The 21,736-nt window shown below is 49.0% G+C and overlaps 1 protein-coding gene across 3 annotated transcripts in view; it reads left to right on the forward strand.

The window, feature by feature from the left end:
* Positions 1 to 21,736, forward strand: part of lekr1 (Leucine-, glutamate- and lysine-rich protein 1) — a 437,902-nt gene that overhangs the window by 266,002 nt on the left and 150,164 nt on the right. For 2 of the 3 annotated variants that reach the window (XM_072474414.1, XM_072474413.1), the window contains exon 6: positions 5,370 to 5,555. The exons of the other annotated variant lie outside the window; for it this stretch is intronic. In XM_072474414.1, coding sequence (XP_072330515.1) covers positions 5,370 to 5,555 — 186 coding nt within the window. The remainder of the gene's footprint in view (positions 1 to 5,369; positions 5,556 to 21,736) is intronic. 3 annotated transcript variants of the gene reach the window in all.

A 21,736-nucleotide genomic window follows, 5' to 3' on the forward strand; every position in this document is an offset into this window, starting at 1 on the left:
GGGCGGCGAGATGGCAGATGGAGTTTAATCCGGACAAATGTGAGGTAATGCATTTTGGAAGGTCTAATACAGGTAGGGAATATACAGTGAATGGTAGAACCCTCAAGCGTATTGACAGTCAAAGGGATCTTGGTGTACAGGTCCACAGGTCACTGAAAGGGGCAACACAGGTGGAGAAGGTAGTCAAGAAGGCATACGGCATGCTTGTCATCATTGGCCGGGGCATTGAGTATAAGAATTGGCAAGTCATGTTGCAGCTGTATAGAACCTTAGTTAGGCCACACTTGGCGTATAATGTTCAATTCTGGTCGCCACAAAACCAGAAGGATGTGGAGGCTTTAGAGAGGGTGCAGAAGAGATTTACCAGAATGTTGTCTGGTATTAACTATGAGGAGAGTTTGAATAAACTTGGTTTGTTCTCACTGGAACGAAGGAGGTTGAGGGGCGACCTGATAGAGGTCTACAAGATTATGAGGGACATAAACAGAGTGGCTAGTCAGAGACATTTTCCCAGGGTAGAGGGGTCAATTTGTAAGGGGCATAGGTTTAAGGTGAGAGGGGCAAGGTTTAGAGTAGATGTACGAGGCAAGTTTTTTTGCACAGAGGGTAGTGGGTGCCTGGAACCCGCTGCCGGAGGAGGTGGTGGAAGCAGGGACGATAGTGACGTTTAAGGGGCATCTTGTCAAATACATGAATAGGATGGGAATAGAGGGATACGGACCCCGGAAGTGTAGAAGATTTTAGTTTAGACGGGCAGCATGGTCGGCACAGGCTTGGAGGCCGAAGGGCCTGTTCCTGTGCTGTACATTTCTTTGTTCTTTGTTCTTTTGTTCTTTGTTCTTTTGTTCTTTTGTTCTTTGTTCTTTTGTTCTTTGTTCTTTGAGGAATGAAGAGAGAGGTGCGCGCGGGGAAAACACAACAACTGGGCTCAGCAGGAGCTCATTATAATTATTTTTTGTTTCTAATCTGCTTGATGTCCAAATTGACTGGCTGTCCAATTATTGGGTGGGAAAACCAGCAGTAGGAGACCAGAGCAATCAGGAGAGAGGGAGCAAGAGATTTGGTTTTGGTGGGCAAGAAGAGAATATAAATTGGGAGGAAGTAGAATATTGGTGTTAGTGAGGGGAGAAGTTAGTGAAAATTTGGGGGTAGCAAGAGAGTGGATCTTGGTGGGGAGACGACAACAGAAATCAGGAGGGAGGAAGTAAGAGATTTGAGTTTGATCAGAGGACATGGCAGCAGAAATTTGATGTGAGGAAGGATGAGATCAGCCATTGGTGGAGGCCACGGGACGAGACCAAAATGGGGAAGGAGCATGTGGGAAATCAGAGCTTCTGTAGGAAAAGCAATCAAAATTGAGTGGGAAGGGGCAGCACGGTGGCACAGTGGTTAGTTGCTGCCTTACGGCACCAAGGTCCCAGGTTCGATCCCGGCTCTGGGTCACTGTTCATGTGGAATTTACACATTCTCCCCATGTTTGCGTGGGTTTTGCCCCCACAACCCAAAGATGCGCAAGGTAGGTGGATTGGCCATGCTAAATTGCCCTATAATTGGAAAAAATTAATTGGGTATTCTAAATTTATTTATTTTTAAAATTGGGTGGGAGGGAGTGAGAGATTAGGGTCTATATGGGGGGGGGGGGGGGAACACTGAATTCAGGAGGGAGGGAGTGTATCTTTGTGGCAGGGGATGGCGGCATGGTAACACAGTGATTAGCACTGTTGCCTCACAGTGACCGGGTCCCAGGTTCGATTCCCGGCTTGGGTCTGTGTCTGTGTCTGTGTGGGGTCTGCACGTTCTCCCCGTGTCTGCGTGGGTTTCTTCCGGGTGCTCCAGTTTCCTCTCACAAGTCCCGAAAGACGTGCTTGTTAGGTAATTTGGACATTCTGAATTCTCCTTCCTTGTGCCCAAACAGGCGGCAGAATGTGGTGACTAGGGGCTTTTCACATTAACTTCATTGCAGTGTTAATGTCAGTCTACTTGAGACAATAAAGATTATTACAAAAAAAGAGTGATTGGAAAGGAACAAATGAGAGATTAGGGCTTGCTGGGGAGAAAGATGGAAATCAAGAGGAAGTGAGGGAGAGATCAATCTTGGTGGGGAAAGAGGGTGAGGGAAGAGAGTGGGGGAGGGAGGGAACAAAGGATTGTGGCTTGGTGGGGAGTGGTGTGGGTGGTATGGAGGCATGAGTAATAGTCCAGAAATCTGCAAACGGGCTTGATTTCTATATGTTAACGAAGTGTCCTGCCTCGCCAAAGCGCACATGCTGTAGGTTGGGGACAATTCCTGATTTAAATTGTTTTAATCATCTCTCACCCATCATGCAGGGTAGGGGTTTAATATCAAGGCCACTGTCTTGTGCAGATTAGTGCACTCAGTCATGAAGTTGCATAAGGTATTGCATTTATGTAACTTTCATTTAATAACATAACTTCAATGCCCATTAGGCATGAGAAAGAATCATCATTTAAAGTGTGGATCATGGCTGCCTCTATCTGTTTCAGCTGTTGTGTACAGCCCTGTATGATAAAGCAGAGAACACTTGTTTATATCATAAAAAGGGTTGGACGACAAGGTATAGAATCATAGGGCCCGATTCTCCGGAATAAAGTACGGCAGTGAGCGGGAATTGCAGCGAGCTTCCTGGGCCCCAGCCCAGCGAGGCCAGCAACACCATTCAACATTAATTGGTCCACTAAGCTAGGCCTCACGGGTTTCTCGCCACAAATGAAGACTCGCCAGCTGATTCGCCAGGACGGCACTCACCAGCCCATCGCTAACATGGTCGAGCAGCACTTAAGCTGCGCTTGCTCAGCCAGCTTGCACTAATGCCGCCAAGGAGACCAGGTTCAGGGACGCTGGCCTGGGGAGGCTCCTTGATGCAGTGGAGGCCAGGAGGGATTTCCTGTTCCCCCGAGGGTCCCATAGGGCAGCCAGTGCTGCCTGGGAATGGTGGCGGCAGCTGTGAGCACGGGGAGTGTGACCAGGAGGACTGGCCTCCAGTGCTGAAAATAGGCCAACGACCTACACCAAGCAGCACGAGTGAGTAGACACCAACGCATGGGTGCATCCAACTCCTCATACGACCCCCTCCCTCTTCAAACCCCACAATCCTCCTTCCACCCCCCTATCCCTTCAACCCCCTCAACCCTCCCTCCACCCGCGCCTCCCACCACTGTGAACCATGCGTGTGGCTAACGATGCCCCCTCTGTGTCTCCTGAGGAAAGGTTCTCCCATAATCATCGGGAGATGTCCCAGACTGGCGGTGGTGTACCAGACATCAGGATCCTGATCACCTTCGAGGAGTGTGCCTTGGAGGTGACTGATGTGGCCGAGGATAGGGCGGTCACCCACGTGGAGGCTGGCGGACGCCGCAGAGGTGAGGAACCATCAGGCTCCACCCGAGCTGTGGAGTTTGTCCCAGTCGCAGGTGGGCATTGCCATGGCGCTGCAGAGTATGGCCCAGTCACTGAGGAGCATTGCGGAAGGCGTCAACATGATAGTGCAGACCATGGGGAGCTGCCAGGGCTGACCGAGCAGGGGCAGCATGGGCTCAAACCACCTGCCCCTCCATGCCAAGTTGAACCCCAGGGCCCTATGGGCACCAACCGGGAAGACGGGGCACTGGGTACCAACCCAGACCCATCCCATGGATTGGCAATGGTGGCCACCAGCTTCCTCGATTCCACCGCGTCTCGAAGTCAGCACACGGAACAGGGCGGACGACAAGTGAGTGGGGCACTTCGGCCCCAGAGAATGCCCGCCAGGGGCATCGAAGGCCAGGGGATGTGGTAAGTAGCTGGCTGCTTCCACCTCATATGTGCATCCTGGTGAGACACCTAGATGTAGCGGTAGAGTTAGGGGGGCAAAGCACATTGAGGATACCGGGGAAGGCGAGGGAGGGAGTATGGGGGTAGATAAGGGGTGGGGAGGAGGTGCTGGGGGGCGGCATCCCATGTGGACATGTCCCCAGAGCTGTGTGTCCCATCCCCTGTGTGTTTGAATGTTGAAATGCTGAGTGTGTGGTGTTGCCTCCCGCAGTGTTCAGGTACAATGTCCAGGCATCAGGGTGTGATTGGGTTGCGAGGCAATGACTCCCACATGCTACATGGCCCACCCACCCACGGGAATCCACTTGGGATGTGTGAAGTGCTCACTTAACCATGATTGCTAATTCTCTATTAGCAATAGCGTTCAGCCGCAAGACCAGAGCCTCGGCAGTTGGCGGGATTGACGGTTGTTGGGGCAGATAGGCAGGGACAAAGGTTGGGGGTACACACGATCCAGGGGTTGGCATGGTGGTTCCCTGAGTGGTTTCCCCCTGGTTGCTCCCCCCAGCGCCATCCCCCACCCTCCTATGGCGGACCACCCCTGCGGAGGGTCCCCCAGACGAGGGTCCCCCACCCCTCACCGAGCACAGGGGTGGCAAGCCCAGCACCCCCAGGCTGTTTGCCAGTGAGCAAAGATGGCTACTCACCTCCTCGGCTCCCCACAGAAGCCCTTCCGCCAGGTTCACTTTTTTCAAAAGGAGCATTAATTGGCCCCAGTGTGACCACTTGATAGGGAAGCCGCTGAATGACAGGGAGCCATTGGATTTGGGGCAGCTCCCGTTAATTGTATGGAACAGTCTTTAAGTGGTAATAATTGGTTTCTTGCCACGCTACATTGAGATCCCAATTTTGCCTTAGTGAGCGGATCGGTCGCAAACTGTTTGGTGCCTGGTGCGATTCTCGTTTTTGGCCTCTCCCACGATTTGCCAGCCTCGTTTCGCTTGAGCGAGAGCGTAACGAGACTGGAGAATCGCGCTCATAGTGCAGGAGGAGGCCTTTTCTCCCATTGGGTCTGCACCGATCCTTCGAATGAGCACTCAATCCATGTTCACACCCCGCGTCATCCCTGTAACCCCATAACCTAACTTGCATTTATCGTGAATCTATTAGGGAGATTTAGCATGGCTAATTCACCTAACCTACACATCATTGGACTGTTGGAGGAAACCGGAGCACCCAGAGAAAACCCACGCAGACACAGGGCGGCACAGTAGCACAGTGATTAGCACTGTTGCTTCCCAGCTCCAGGGTCCCAGGTTTGATTCCTGGCTTGGGTCACTGTGTGGGGTCTGCACGTTCTCTCTGAAGCTTACAGCAAACTGCTTCTGTTTCCTGTTATGGAAAACATATTCTCGTGACTTTTTTCATCTCGAAAGGTCAGTGAACCACCCTGACATAAAATGGGATCAGGACACCTAGACCTGAATCATTCCTTCAATTTGTACAAGAAGGCTGATAAATTGAGATTTAGTTATAATGCACAGGAGAACAAATAGCGAGCAATTATAATTAAATTAAAAATTGTTTTGGCTTTCAGAAATGTTCCATTTGCAAGAAAACCTTAAGAAATCCAATCAAGAGGTAGACTTCATTCAACAGCAAGTACGAGAACTCCAGCTTTCATCAGACACAATTGCACTACAAACCCATCAGATCCATGTTCTAGAACAGAAAGAAGCTGAACTTCAAATCAGATGCTGTGACTTGCAGAAACAAGTATGCGGTAAGTGAAACTTCTGCTGAAGAATATTGATTATTTAAATAAGATGTGACGGCTTTAAAAACTTAGCATGCCTGAATCTAAGCCCCAGCATACTGAGGTCATAATGGCCAACAATAATTTTGTGCAATTACATAATAAAAGAATATCAACTGGATGCTATGCATACACTTAGAAAACAGAATGCCGAATCGCATAAAAACAATGGTATATTCTCAATTGCTATACCATTAATTGAAATAAAGCAGAGATACAAATTTTAAAATCTGTGGTAGCATGGCCCCTTTAAGAGGGAAAGCTCCACTGACCGGATGAGGGCCAATCGTGCAGAATTATGCAAACCTGACCAATGGGGAGTTTTTGCGGGCCCCTGGAAGCAGGACCCCGGGCAGGGTTGACCAATGAGCTGAAGAGTAAAGACCTGGGCCGAGATTCTCCGATCCCGCGGCCAGGTTCTGACGCCGGCGTCAACAGCAGCGCGAGCCACTCCGGTGTCAACGGGCCAACAGGACCAGATATTCAGCCCTTCCTCGGGGGCTAGTACGGCGCCGGAGTGGTGTCCGTTGCTCCACAGAGTGGCGACAGTTTCAATATCCGGATCACAGAGCGGCGACAGTTTCAATACCCGGATCACAGAGCGCTGACAGTTTAAATACTGGGATGACAGAACGGCGACAGTTTAAAGAACGGGATCACAGAGCGGTGACAGTTTAAATACTGGGATCACAGAGCGGTGACAGTTTAAATACTGGGATCACAGAGCGGTGACAGTTTCAATATCCGGATCACACAGCGGCGACAGTTTAAATACTGGGATCACAGAACGGCGACAGTGTCAATATCCGGATCACAGAACGGCGACAGTTTAAATACTGGGATCACAGAACGGCGACAGTTTCAATATCCGGAGCACAGAGCGGCGACAGTTTCAATATCCGGATCACAGAGCGGCGACAGTTTCAATATCCGGATCACAGAGCGGCGACAGTTTAAAGAACGTGGTCACAGAGCGGCGACAGTTTCAATATCCGGAGCACAGAGCGGCGACAGTTTCAATACCCGGATCACAGAGCGGCGACAGTTTCAATATCCGGATCACAGAGCGGCGACAGTTTAAAGAACGTGGTCACAGAGCGGCGACAGTTTCAATATCCGGATCACAGAGCGGCGACAGTCTCAATATCCGGAGCACAGAGCGGCGACAGTTTCACTATCCGGATCACAGAGCGGCGACAGTTTCAATACCCGGATCACAGAGCGGCGACAGTTTCACTATCCGGAACAGAGAGCGGCGACAGCTTCAATATCCGGATCACAGAGCGGCGACAGTTTCAATATCCGGATCACAGAGCGATGACGGTTTAAAGAACGGGGTCACAGAGCGGCGACAGTTTCAATATCCGGATCACAGAGCGGCGACAGTTTCAATATCCGGAGCACAGAGCGGCGACAGTTTCAATATCCGGATCACAGAGCGGCGACAGTTTCAATACCCGGATTACAGAGCGGCGACAGTTTCAATATCCGGAACACAGAGCGGCGACAGCTTCAATATCCGGATCACAGAGCGGCGACAGTTTCAATATCCGGATCACAGAGCGGTGACGGTTTAAAGAACGGGGTCACAGAGCGGTGAAAGTTTAAATACTGGGATCACAGAGCGGCGACAGTTTAAAGAATGGGATCACAGAACGGCGACAGTTTAAAGAACGGGGTCACAGAGCGGTGAAAGTTTAAATACTGGGATCACAGAGCGGCGACAGTTTAAAGAATGGGATCACAGAACGGCGACAGTTTAAAGAACTTGATCACAGAGCGGCGACAGTTTAAATACTGGGATCACAGAGCGGTGACAGTTTAAATACTGGGATCACAGAGCGGCGACAGTTTAAATACTGGGATCGCAGAGCGGCGACAGTTTAAATACTGGGATCACAGAGCGGCGACAGTTTCAATATCCGGATCACAGAGCGGCGACAGTTTCAATATCCGGATCACAGAGCGGCGACAGTTTCAATATCCGGATCACAGAGCGGCGACAGTTTCAATATCCGGATCACAGAGCGGCGACAGTTTCAATATCCGGATCACAGAGCGGCGACAGCTTCAATATCCGGATCACAGAGCGGCGACAGTTTCAATATCCGGATCACAGAGCGGTGACGGTTTAAAGAACGGGGTCACAGAGCGGTGAAAGTTTAAATACTGGGATCACAGAACGGCGACAGTTTAAAGAACGGGGTCACAGAGCGGTGATAGTTTAAATACTGGGATCACAGAACGGCGACAGTTTAAAGAACGGGGTCACAGAGCGGCGACAGTTTCAATATCCGGATCACAGAGCGGCGACAGTTTCAATATCCGGAGCACAGAGCGGCGACAGTTTCAATATCCGGATCACAGAGCGGCGACAGTTTCAATACCCGGATTACAGAGCGGCGACAGTTTCAATATCCGGAACACAGAGCGGCGACAGCTTCAATATCCGGATCACAGAGCGGCGACAGTTTCAATATCCGGATCACAGAGCGGTGACGGTTTAAAGAACGGGGTCACAGAGCGGTGAAAGTTTAAATACTGGGATCACAGAGCGGCGACAGTTTCAATATCCGGAGCACAGAGCGGCGACAGTTTCACTATCCGGATCACAGAGCGGCGACAGTTTCAATACCCGGATCACAGAGCGGCGACAGTTTCACTATCCGGAACAGAGAGCGGCGACAGCTTCAATATCCGGATCACAGAGCGGCGACAGTTTCAATATCCGGATCACAGAGCGATGACGGTTTAAAGAACGGGGTCACAGAGCGGCGACAGTTTCAATATCCGGATCACAGAGCGGCGACAGTTTCAATATCCGGAGCACAGAGCGGCGACAGTTTCAATATCCGGATCACAGAGCGGCGACAGTTTCAATACCCGGATTACAGAGCGGCGACAGTTTCAATATCCGGAACACAGAGCGGCGACAGCTTCAATATCCGGATCACAGAGCGGCGACAGTTTCAATATCCGGATCACAGAGCGGTGACGGTTTAAAGAACGGGGTCACAGAGCGGTGAAAGTTTAAATACTGGGATCACAGAGCGGCGACAGTTTAAAGAATGGGATCACAGAACGGCGACAGTTTAAAGAACGGGGTCACAGAGCGGTGAAAGTTTAAATACTGGGATCACAGAGCGGCGACAGTTTAAAGAATGGGATCACAGAACGGCGACAGTTTAAAGAACTTGATCACAGAGCGGCGACAGTTTAAAGAACGGGGTCACAGAGCGGTGAAAGTTTAAATACTGGGATCACAGAGCGGTGACAGTTTAAATACTGGGATCACAGAGCGGCGACAGTTTAAATACTGGGATCGCAGAGCGGCGACAGTTTAAATACTGGGATCACAGAGCGGCGACAGTTTCAATATCCGGATCACAGAGCGGCGACAGTTTCAATATCCGGATCACAGAGCGGCGACAGTTTCAATATCCGGATCACAGAGCGGCGACAGTTTCAATATCCGGATCACAGAGCGGCGACAGTTTCAATATCCGGATCACAGAGCGGCGACAGCTTCAATATCCGGATCACAGAGCGGCGACAGTTTCAATATCCGGATCACAGAGCGGTGACGGTTTAAAGAACGGGGTCACAGAGCGGTGAAAGTTTAAATACTGGGATCACAGAACGGCGACAGTTTAAAGAACGGGGTCACAGAGCGGTGATAGTTTAAATACTGGGATCACAGAACGGCGACAGTTTAAAGAACGGGGTCACAGAGCGGCGACAGTTTAAATACTGCGATCACAGAGCGGCGACAGTTTAAATACTGGGATCACAGAGCGGTGACAGTTTAAATACTGCGATCACAGAGCGGCGGCAGTTTAAATACTGGGATCACAGAGCGGCGACAGTTTCAATATCCGGATCACAGAGCGGCGACAGTTTCAATATCCGGATCACAGAGCGGCGACAGTTTCAATATCCGGATCACAGAGCGGCGACAGTTTCAATACCCGGATCACAGAACGGCGACAGTTTAAAGAATGGGATCACAGAACGGCGACAGTTTCAATACCCGGATCACAGAGCGGTGACGGTTTAAAGAACTTGATCACAGAGCGGCGACAGTTTAAATATCCGGATCACAGAGCGGCGACAGTTTCAATATCCGGAGCACAGAGCGGCGACAGTTTCAGTACCCGGATCACAGAGCGGCGACAGTTTCAATATCCGGATCACAGAGCGGCGACAGTTTAAAGAACGGGGTCACAGAGCGGCGACAGTTTCAATATCCGGATCACAGAGCGGCGACAGTTTCAATATCCGGATCACAGAGCGGCGACAGTTTCAATATCCGGATCACAGAGCGGCGACAGTTTCAATATCCGGAACACAGAGCGGCGACAGTTTCAATACCCGGATCACAGAGCGGCGACAGTTTAAAGAGCGGGCGACAGTTTCAATATCCGGATCACAGAGCGGCGACAGTTTCAATATCCGGATCACAGAGCGGCGACAGTTTCAATACCCGGATCACAGAGCGGTGACAGTTTCAGTATCCGGATCACAGAGCGGCGACAGTTTCAGTATCCGGATCACAGAGCAGCGACAGTTTCAATATCCGGATCACAGAGCGGTGACAGTTTCAGTATCCGGATCACAGAGCGGCGACAGTTTCAATATCCGGATCACAGAGCGGTGACAGTTTCAGTATCCGGATCACAGAGCGGTGACAGTTTCAATACCCGGATCACAGAGCGGTGACAGTTTCAATACCCGGATCACAGAGCGGCGACAGTTTCAATATCCGGATCACAGAGCGGTGACAGTTTCAGTATCCGGATCACAGAGCGGCGACAGTTTAAAGAATGGGATCACAGAACGGCGACAGTTTCAATATCCGGATCACAGAGCGGCGACAGTTTCAATATCCGGAGCACAGAGCGGCGACAGTTTCAATATCCGGATCACAGAGCGGCGACAGTTTCAATACCCGGATTACAGAGCGGCGACAGTTTCAATATCCGGAACACAGAGCGGCGACAGTTTCAATATCCGGATCACAGAGCGGTGACGGTTTAAAGAACGGGGTCACAGAGCGGTGAAAGTTTAAATACTGGGATCACAGAGCGGCGACAGTTTAAAGAATGGGATCACAGAACGGCGACAGTTTAAAGAACGGGGTCACAGAGCGGTGAAAGTTTAAATACTGGGATCACAGAGCGGCGACAGTTTAAAGAATGGGATCACAGAACGGCGACAGTTTAAAGAACTTGATCACAGAGCGGCGACAGTTTAAATACTGGGATCACAGAGCGGTGACAGTTTAAATACTGGGATCACAGAGCGGCGACAGTTTAAATACTGGGATCGCAGAGCGGCGACAGTTTAAATACTGGGATCACAGAGCGGCGACAGTTTCAATATCCGGATCACAGAGCGGCGACAGTTTCAATATCCGGATCACAGAGCGGCGACAGTTTCAATATCCGGATCACAGAGCGGCGACAGTTTCAATATCCGGATCACAGAGCGGCGACAGTTTCAATATCCGGATCACAGAGCGGCGACAGCTTCAATATCCGGATCACAGAGCGGCGACAGTTTCAATATCCGGATCACAGAGCGGTGACGGTTTAAAGAACGGGGTCACAGAGCGGTGAAAGTTTAAATACTGGGATCACAGAACGGCGACAGTTTAAAGAACGGGGTCACAGAGCGGTGATAGTTTAAATACTGGGATCACAGAACGGCGACAGTTTAAAGAACGGGGTCACAGAGCGGCGACAGTTTAAATACTGCGATCACAGAGCGGCGACAGTTTAAATACTGGGATCACAGAGCGGTGACAGTTTAAATACTGCGATCACAGAGCGGCGGCAGTTTAAATACTGGGATCACAGAGCGGCGACAGTTTCAATATCCGGATCACAGAGCGGCGACAGTTTCAATATCCGGATCACAGAGCGGCGACAGTTTCAATATCCGGATCACAGAGCGGCGACAGTTTCAATACCCGGATCACAGAACGGCGACAGTTTAAAGAATGGGATCACAGAACGGCGACAGTTTCAATACCCGGATCACAGAGCGGTGACGGTTTAAAGAACTTGATCACAGAGCGGCGACAGTTTAAATATCCGGATCACAGAGCGGCGACAGTTTCAATATCCGGAGCACAGAGCGGCGACAGTTTCAGTACCCGGATCACAGAGCGGCGACAGTTTCAATATCCGGATCACAGAGCGGCGACAGTTTAAAGAACGGGGTCACAGAGCGGCGACAGTTTCAATATCCGGATCACAGAGCGGCGACAGTTTCAATATCCGGATCACAGAGCGGCGACAGTTTCAATATCCGGATCACAGAGCGGCGACAGTTTCAATATCCGGAACACAGAGCGGCGACAGTTTCAATACCCGGATCACAGAGCGGCGACAGTTTAAAGAGCGGGCGACAGTTTCAATATCCGGATCACAGAGCGGCGACAGTTTCAATATCCGGATCACAGAGCGGCGACAGTTTCAATACCCGGATCACAGAGCGGTGACAGTTTCAGTATCCGGACCACAGAGCGGCGACAGTTTCAGTATCCGGATCACAGAGCAGCGACAGTTTCAATATCCGGATCACAGAGCGGTGACAGTTTCAGTATCCGGATCACAGAGCGGCGACAGTTTCAATATCCGGATCACAGAGCGGTGACAGTTTCAGTATCCGGATCACAGAGCGGCGACAGTTTCAATACCCGGATCACAGAGCGGTGACAGTTTCAATACCCGGATCACAGAGCGGCGACAGTTTCAATATCCGGATCACAGAGCGGTGACAGTTTCAGTATCCGGATCACAGAGCGGCGACAGTTTAAAGAATGGGATCACAGAACGGCGACAGTTTCAATACCCGGATCACAGAGCGGCGACAGTTTCAATATCCGGATCACAGAGCGGCGACAGTTTCAATATCCGGATCACAGAGCGGCGACAGTTTCAATATCCGGATCACAGAGCGGCGACAGTTTCAATATCTGGATCACAGAGCGGCGACAGCTTCAATATCCGGATCACAGAGCGGCGACAGTTTCAATATCCGGATCACAGAGCGGCCACAGTTTAAAGAATGGGATCACAGAACGGCGACCGTTTCAATACCCGGATCACAGAACGGCGACAGTTTAAAGAATGGGATCACAGAACGGCGACAGTTTCAATACCCGGATCACAGAACGGCGACAGTTTAAAGAATGGGATCACTGAGCAGCGACAGTTTCAATACCCGGATCACAGAACGGCGACAGTTTAAAGAATGGGATCACAGAACGGCGACAGTTTCAATACCCGGATCACAGAACGGCGACAGTTTAAAGAATGGGATCACAGAACGGCGACAGTTTAAATACTGGGATCACAGAACGGCGACAGTTTAAAGAACGGGGTCACAGAGCGGTGACGGTTCAAAGAACCTGATCACAGAGCGGCGACAGTTTAAATACTGGGATCACAGAGCGGCGACAGTTTCAATATCCGGATCACAGAGCGCTGACCGTTTAAAGAACGGGGTCACAGAGCGGCGACAGTTTCAATACCCAGATCACAGAACGGCGACAGTTTCAATATCCGGATCACAGAGCGCCGACAGTTTCAATATACGGAACACAGAGCGGCGACAGTTTCAATACCCGGATCACGGAGCGGCGACAGTTTAAAGAACGGGGTCACAGAGCGGCGACAGTTTCAATATCCGGATCACAGAGCGGCGACAGTTTCAATATCCGGGTCACAGAGCGGCGACAGTTTCAATATCCGGATCACAGAGCGGCGACAGTTTCAATATCCGGATCACAGAGCGGCGACAGTTTCAATACCCGGATCACAGAGCGCTGACAGTTTAAAGAACGGGGTCACAGAGCGGCGACAGTTTCAATACCCAGATCACAGAACGGCGACAGTTTCAATATCTGGATCACAGAGCGCCGACAGTTTCAATATCCGGAACACAGAGCGGTGACAGTTTCAATATCCGGATCACAGAGCGGCGACAGTTTAAAGAACGGGGTCACAGAGCGGCGACAGTTTCAATATCCAGATCACGGAGCGGCGACAGTTTAAAGAACGGGGTCACAGAGCGGCGACAGTTTCAATATCCGGATCACAGAGCGGCGACAGTTTCAATATCCGGATCACAGAGCGGCGACAGTTTCAATATCCGGATCACAGAGCGGCGACAGTTTCAATATCCGGATCACAGAGCGGTGACAGTTTCAATACCCGGATCACAGAGCCGCAACAGTTTAAAGAACGGGAACACAGAGCGATGACAGTTTAAATACTGGGATCACAGAGCGGCGCAATTTAAATAACGGGATCACAGAGCGGCGACAGTTTAAATACTGGGATCACAGAGCGACGACAATTAAAATAACAGGATCACAGAGCGGTGACAGTTTAACGCCTGGGATCACAGAGCGGCGACAGTTTAAATATTGGGATCACAGAGCGGCGACAGGTTAAATACTGGGACCACAGAGGGGCGAATGTTTAAAGAACGGAATCACAGAGCGGTATCGGTTTAAATACTGGAATCACAGAGAGGTAACGGATTAAATAATGGGATCACAGAGCGGTAATGGTTTAAATACTGGGATCACAGAGCAGTGATGGTTTAAATACTGGGATAACATAGCGACGAGGGTTTAAATACTGGGATCACAGAGCGGCGACAGTTAAAATACTGGGATCACAGAGTGGCTACAGTTTAAATACTGGGATCACAGAGCGGCGACAGTTTAAATACTGGGATCACAGAGCAGTGACAGTTTAAATACTGGGGTCACAGAGCGGCGACAGTTTAAATACTGGGGTCACAGAGCGGCGACAGTTTAAATACTGGGATCACAGAGCGACGACAGTTTAAAGAACGGAATCACAGAGCGGTATCGGTTTAACATAAGAACATAAGAACTAGGAACAGGAGTGGGCCATCTGGCCATTCGAGCCTGCTCCGCCATTTAATGAGATCATGGCTGATCTTGGTGGACTCATCTCCACTCTCCGGCCCGTACACCATATCCCCAAATCCCTTTATTCTTTAGAAAGGTATCTATCTTTTTCTTAAAAACGTTTAAAGAAGGAGCCTCAACTGCTTCACTGGGCAAGGAATTCCAGAGATTCACAACCCTTTGGGTGAAGAAGTTCCTCCGACACTCCGTCCTAAATCTACTTCCCCTTATTTTGAGGCTATGCCCCCTAGTTATGCTTTCCCCGACTAGTGGAAACAACCTGCCCGCATCGATCCTATCTATTCCCTTCATAATTTTATATGTTTCAATAAGATCCCCCCGCATCCTTCTAAACTCCAATGAGTACAGTCCCAGTCTACTCAACCTCTCGTCATAATCTAATCCCCTCAACTCTGGGATCAACCTAGTGAATCTCCTCTACACTCCCTCCAGTGCCAATATGTCCTTTCTCAGGTAAGGAGACCAAAACTGAACACAATACTCCAGATGCGGCCTCACAAACACCCTATACAATTGCAGCATAACCTCCCTAGTCTTGAACTCCATCCCTCTTGCAATGAAAGACAAAACTCGATTAGCCTTCTGAATCACCTGTTGCACCTGCACACCAACTTTTTACGACTCGTGCACCAGCACACCCAGGTCCCTCTGCACAGCAGCATGTTTTAACATCTTACCGTTTAAATAATAATCCATTCTGCTGTTATTCCTCCCAAAATGGATAGCCTCACACTTGGCAACATTGAATTCCATCTGCCAGACCCTAGCCCATTCACCTAACCTATCCAAATCCTTCTGCAGACTTCCGGTATCCTCTGCACTTTTTGCTTTACCACTCATCTTAGTGTCGTCTGCAAACTTTGACACATTGCACTTGGTCCCCAACTCCAAATCGTCTATGTAAATTGTGAACAACTGCGGGCCCAACACTGATCCTTGAGGGACCCCACTAGTTACAGGTTGTCAACCAGAGAAGCACCCATTTATCCCCACTCTCTGCTTTCTGTTAGTTAACCAATCCTCTACCCATGCTACCACTTTACACTCAATGCCATGCATCTTTAGTTTATGCAGCAACCTTTTGTGTGGCACCTTGTCAAAAGCTTTCTGGTAATCCAGATATACCACATCCATTGGCTCCCCGTTATCTACTGCACTGGTAACGTCCTCAAATAATTCTACCAAATTAGTCAGACACGACCTACCCTTTGTGAACCCATGCTGCGTCTGCCCAATGGGACAATTGCCCTCCAGGTGCCCCGCTATTTCCTCCTGAATGATAGATTCCAGCATTTTCCCTACAACCGAAGTTAAGCTTACCAGCCTATAATTACCCGCTTTCTGCCGACCTCCTTTTTTAAACCGTGGTGTCACGTTTGCTACTTTCCAATCCTCTGGGACCACCCCAGAGTCTAGTGAATTTTGATAAATTATCACTAGTGCGTTTACAATTTCCCTAGCCATCTCTTTTAACACTCTGGGATGCATCCCATCAGGGCCAGGAGACTTGTCTACCTTTAGCCCCATTAGCTTGCCCAATACTGCCTCCTTAGTGATTACAATCATCTCAAGGTCCTCACCTATCATATCTTTATTTCCATCAGTCACTGGCATGTTATTTGTGTCCTCCACTGTGAAGACTGACCCAAAAAACCTGTTCAGCTCCTCAGCCATTTCCCTGTCTCCTATTATTAAATCTCCCTTCTCATCTTCCAAAGGGCCATTATTTACCTTAGCCACTCTTTTTTGTCTTATATATTTGTAGAAGCTTTTACTATCTGCTTTTATGTTCTGAGCCAGTTTACTTTCATAGTCTACCTTACACTTCTTTATGGCTTTTTTAGTAGCTTTCTGTTGTCCCCTAAAGACTTCCCAGTCCTCTAGTCTCCCACTAATTTTGCCACTTTGTATGTTTTGTCCTTCAATTTGATACTCTCCCTCACCTCCTTAGATATCCACGGTCGATTTTTCCCCTTTCTACCGTCTTTCTTTTTTGTCGGTATGCACCTTTTCTGAACACTGTGAAAGATCGCTCGGAAGGTTCTCCAGTGTTCCTCAACTGCTTCACCATGAAGTGTTTGCTCCCAGTCTACCTTAGCTAGTTCTTCTCTCATCCCATTGTAATCGCCTTTGTTTAAGCACAAAATACTAGTGTTTGATTTTACCTTGTCATCCTCCAACTGTATTTTAAATTCCACCGTATTGTGATCGCTCCTTCCGAGAGGATCCCTAACTATGAGATCCTGAATCAATCCTGTCTCATTGAACAGGACCTGATCTAGGACCGCTTGTTCCCTTGTAGGTTCCATTACATACTGTTCCAGGAAATTATCCCGGGGACATTCTATAAACTCCTCCTCAAGGCTACCTTTACCAACCTGGTTAAACCAATCGATATGCAGATTAAAAATCTCCCATGATAACCGCTGTACCATTTCTACATGCATCCGTTATTTCTTTGCTTATTGCCTGCCCTACCATCCTGTTACTATTTGGTGGCCTATAGACTACTCCTATCAGTGACCTTTTCGCCTTACTATTCCTGATTTCCACCCAAATTGATTCAACCTTGTCCTCCACAGCACCAATATCATCCCATACTATTGCCCGGATGCCATCCTTAAACAACAAAGCTACACCACTGCCCTTACCGTCCATTCTATCCTTTCGTATAGTCTGATACCCTTGGATATTTAACTCCCAGTCGTGACCGTCTTTTAACCATGTTTCAGTAATGGCCACTAAATCATAGTCATTCACGATGATTTGCGCCATCAACTCATTTACCTTATTTCGTATACTACGAGCTTTCAGGTAAAGTCCACTTGTGCTGTTTTTTATGTCTTTGCTATGAATCCTAACACCTTGATCAGTAACTTTTCGCAATTTATTTTTCCTCTTACCCTTTCTCCTAATTTTCCTTGTCTTTGAACCCATATCTCTACATAATAACCTGTCACGTAACCTGTTCCCTTGATCTCCATTAACCATTATACTGTCCATAGCTTTACACTTCCCTTCCCCCCAACTTGCTAGTTTAAAGTCCTTGTGACCAACCTATTTATCCTATTCGCTAGAACACTGGTCCCAGAATGGTTCAGGTGAAGACCGTCCCAACGGTACAGGTCCCTCCTGCCCCAGTACTGATGCCAATGCCCCATGAAATGGAATCCCTCTTTCCTGCACCACTCCTTTAGCCACGTGTTAGCTTCCCTAATTTTCTCAACCCTATGCCAATTGGCACGTGGCTCGGGTAGTAATCCAGAGATTATAACCCTGGAGGACCTGTTCTTTAATTTAGTCCCTAGTGTTTGATAATCCCCAAACAGGTCCTCTTTCCTAGTCTTACCTATGTTGTTAGTCCCAACGTGGACCACAGCAACTGGATCCTCCCCCTCCCTCTCCAAAATCCTTTCAAGCTGAACAGAGATGTCCCTCACCCTGGCACCGGGCAGGCAACATACCATGCGGGACTCTCGATCTGGCTTACAAAGGATGCCACCAATCCCCCTAATTATAGAATCCCCTACAACTACCACTTGTCTTTTTGCTCCCCCCTCTTGAATGGCTTCCTGTACCACGGTGCAGTGGTCAGTCAACGCATCCTCCCTACAGCCCTCTTCCTCATCCACACAGGGAGCAAGTACCTCATACCTGTTGGACAAGGTCAAGGGCTGAGGCTCCTCAACTCCTAAACTCAGGATCCCCCTACCTGCCTCCCTTGCAGTAACACTACTCTGTCCCTGACCACTGTCCGAATTAACAGAACTTATTCTACCGGGTGTGACTGCCTCCTGAAACAAAGCGTCCAGGTAATTCCCCCCCCCCCCCCCCCCCCCTGATGTGCCACAGTGTGTGCAGCTCGGTCTCCAGCTCATCAATTCTGAGCCGAAGTTCCTTGAGCAGCCAACACTTGCTGCAGATGTGGTCACTGACGGTCTCAATGGGATCCACCAGTTCCATCATCATACAGCAACAGCACATCACCTGTCCAGCCATATTCAACTAGTTAATTAATTTAAATAATTAAAAAATTTTTTTATAGAACCTCAAGGATAAACCCGAACACCAACAAAAACACAGCCCTCTCTCGCCACTCACCCGAACTCAGTCACTCACCTAAACTCAGATGCACTCTGTTCCAATCAGCACTCAGCAACTCAGTCACTCACCTAAACTCAGATGCACTCTGTTCCAATCAGCACTCCATGTCTAAAGGCACTCCTGCCACACCTTTTGTGCACTCACCTTGCTCAGCACCGTCCCGGCTCTCTCCTCCCGCGCTTTTTAAATCTCCCGGCTCTCTCCTCCCACGCTGTTTTCGCTGTCCCGACTCGCTCTCCTCTCGCGCTGTTTTCGCTGAGCGGCGACAGTTTAAATACTGGGATCACAGAGCGGCGACAGTTTAAGTACTGGGAACACAGGGCGGCACAGTTTAAATACTGGGATCACAGAGCGGTGACAGTTTAAAAACTGGGATCACAGAGCGGCGACAGTTTAAATACTGGGATCACAGAGCGGTGACAGTTTAAATCCTGGGATCACAGAGCGGCGATAGTTTAAATACTGGGATCACAGCGGCGACAGTTTATATACTGGGATCACAGAGTGGCGACAGTTTAAAGAACGGAATCATAGAGCGGTATCGGTTTAAATACTGGGATCACAGAGCGGGAACGGTTTAAATACTGGGATGACAGAGCGACGATTGTTTAAATACTGGGATCACAGAGCGGCGACAGTTTAAATAACGGGATCACAGAGCGGCCACAGTTTAACTACTGGGATCACAGAGCGGCGACAGATTAAATACTGGTATCACAGAGCGACGACAGTGTAAATACTGGGATCACAGAGCGGCGCCAGTTTAAAGAACGGGATCACAGAGCAGCAACAGTTTAAATACTGGGATCACAGAGCAGCGACAGTTTAAATACTGGGATCACAGAGCGGCGACATTTTAAATACTGGGATCACAGAGCGGCGACAGTTTAAATACTGGGATCACAGAGCGGCGACAGTTTAATGAACTGGTTCACAGAGCGGCGACAAGTTAATGAACGGGATCACAGAGCAGCAACACTTTAAATACTGGGATCACAGAGCGGCAACAGTTTAAGGAAAGGGATCACAGAGCGGTGATAGTTTAAAGAACAGGATCACAGAGCGGTGACGGTTTAAAGAATGGAATCACAGAGTGGCGACAGTTTAAAGAACGGGATCACAGAGCGGTGATGGTTTAAAGAACGGTATCACAGAGCGGTGACGGATTAAAGAATGGGATCACTGAGCGGTGACAGTTTAAACACTAGGATCACAGAGCGGCGACAGTTTAATTACTAGGATCACAGAGCAGCGACAGTTTAAATACTGGGATCACAGCGGCGGCAGTTTAAAGAACGGATCACAGAGCGGCAACAATTTAAATACTGCGATCACAGAGCGGTGACGGTTTAAAGGACGGGATCACAGAGCTGCAACAGTTTAAGTACTAGGATCACAGAGCGACGGCAGTGTAAATACTGGGATCACAGAGCGGTAATGGTTTAAAGAACTGGACCACAGAGCGGTGATGGTTTAAATACTGGGATCACAGAGCGGCAACAGTTTAAATACTAGGATCACAGAGCGACGACAGTGTAAATACTGGGATCACAGAGCGGTAATGGTTTAAAGAACTGGACCACAGAGCGGTGATGGTTTAAATACTGGGATCACAGAGCGGCAACAGTTTAAATACTAGGATCACAGAGCGGCGACAGTGTAAATACTGGGATCACAGAGCGGTAATGGTTTAAAGAACGGGATCACAGAACGGTGACGGTTGAAATACTTGGATCACAGAGCGGCGACAGTTTAAAGAACGGGATCACAGAGCTGCAACAGTGTAAATACTGGGATCACAGAGCTGCGGCAGTTTAAATAGTGGGTTCACAGAGCCACGGCTGTTTAAAAACTGGGATCACAGAGCGGCGACAGTTTCAAGAACAGGATCACAGAGCAGCAACAGTTTAAATACTGGGATCACAGAGCGGGGACAGTTTAAATACTGAGTTAACAGAGCGGCGACAGTTTAAATACTGGGATCACAGAGCGGCGACAGTTTAAATACTGGGATCACAGAGCGGCGACAGTTTAAATACTGGGATCACAGAGCAGCGACAGTTTAAATACTGGGATCACAGAGCGGCGACAGTTTAAATACTGGGATCACAATGCTGTGACAGTTTAAATACTGGGATCACAGAGCAGCGACAGTTTAAAAACTGGGATCACAGAGCGTCGACAGTTTAAATACTGGGATCACAGAGCGGCGACAGTTTAAAAACTGGGATCACAGAGCGGCGACAGTTTAAATACTGGGATCACAATGCAGTGACAGTTTAAATACTGGGATCACAGAGCAGCGACAGTTTAAGTCTTGGGATCACAGAGCGGCGACAGTTTAAATACTGGGATCACAGAGCGGCGACAGTTTAAATACTGGGATCACAGAGCGGCGACAGTTTAAATACTGGGATCACAATGCGGTGACAGTTTAAATACTGGGATCACAGAGCAGCGACAGTTTAAATACTGGGATCACAGAGCGGCGACAGTTTAAATACTGGAATCACAGAGCGGCGACAGTTTAAATACTGGGATCACAGAGCGGCGACAGTTTAAATACTGGGATCACAGAGCGGCAACAGTTTAAAGAAAGGGATCATAGAGCGGCGACAGGTTAAACAACGGGATCACAGAGCGGTGACAGTTTTAAGAACAGGATCACAGAGCGGTGACAGTTTAAAGAATGGTATCACAGAGCGGTGACGGTTTAAACAATGGGACGCCAAAGCAGTGACAGTTTAATGAATGGAAACAGAGCGGTGACGGTTTAAAGAATGGGATCACTGAGCGGTGACAGTTTAAACACTAGGATCACAGAGCGGCGACAGTTTACTTACTAGCATCACAGAGCAGCGACAGTTTAAATAATGGGATCACAGCGGCGACAGTTTAAAGAACGGATCACAGAGCGGCAACAATTTAAATACTGGGATCACAGCGGCGACAGTTTAAATACTGGGATCACAGAGCGGCGACAGTTTAAATACTGGGATCACAGAGCGGCGACAGTTTAAATGCTGGGATCACAAAACGGCGACAGTTTAAATACTGGGATCACAGAGCG

The sequence above is a fragment of the Scyliorhinus torazame genome, chromosome 14 (assembly GCF_047496885.1).
Source record: "Scyliorhinus torazame isolate Kashiwa2021f chromosome 14, sScyTor2.1, whole genome shotgun sequence".
NCBI classification, from domain to species: domain Eukaryota; kingdom Metazoa; phylum Chordata; class Chondrichthyes; order Carcharhiniformes; family Scyliorhinidae; genus Scyliorhinus; species Scyliorhinus torazame.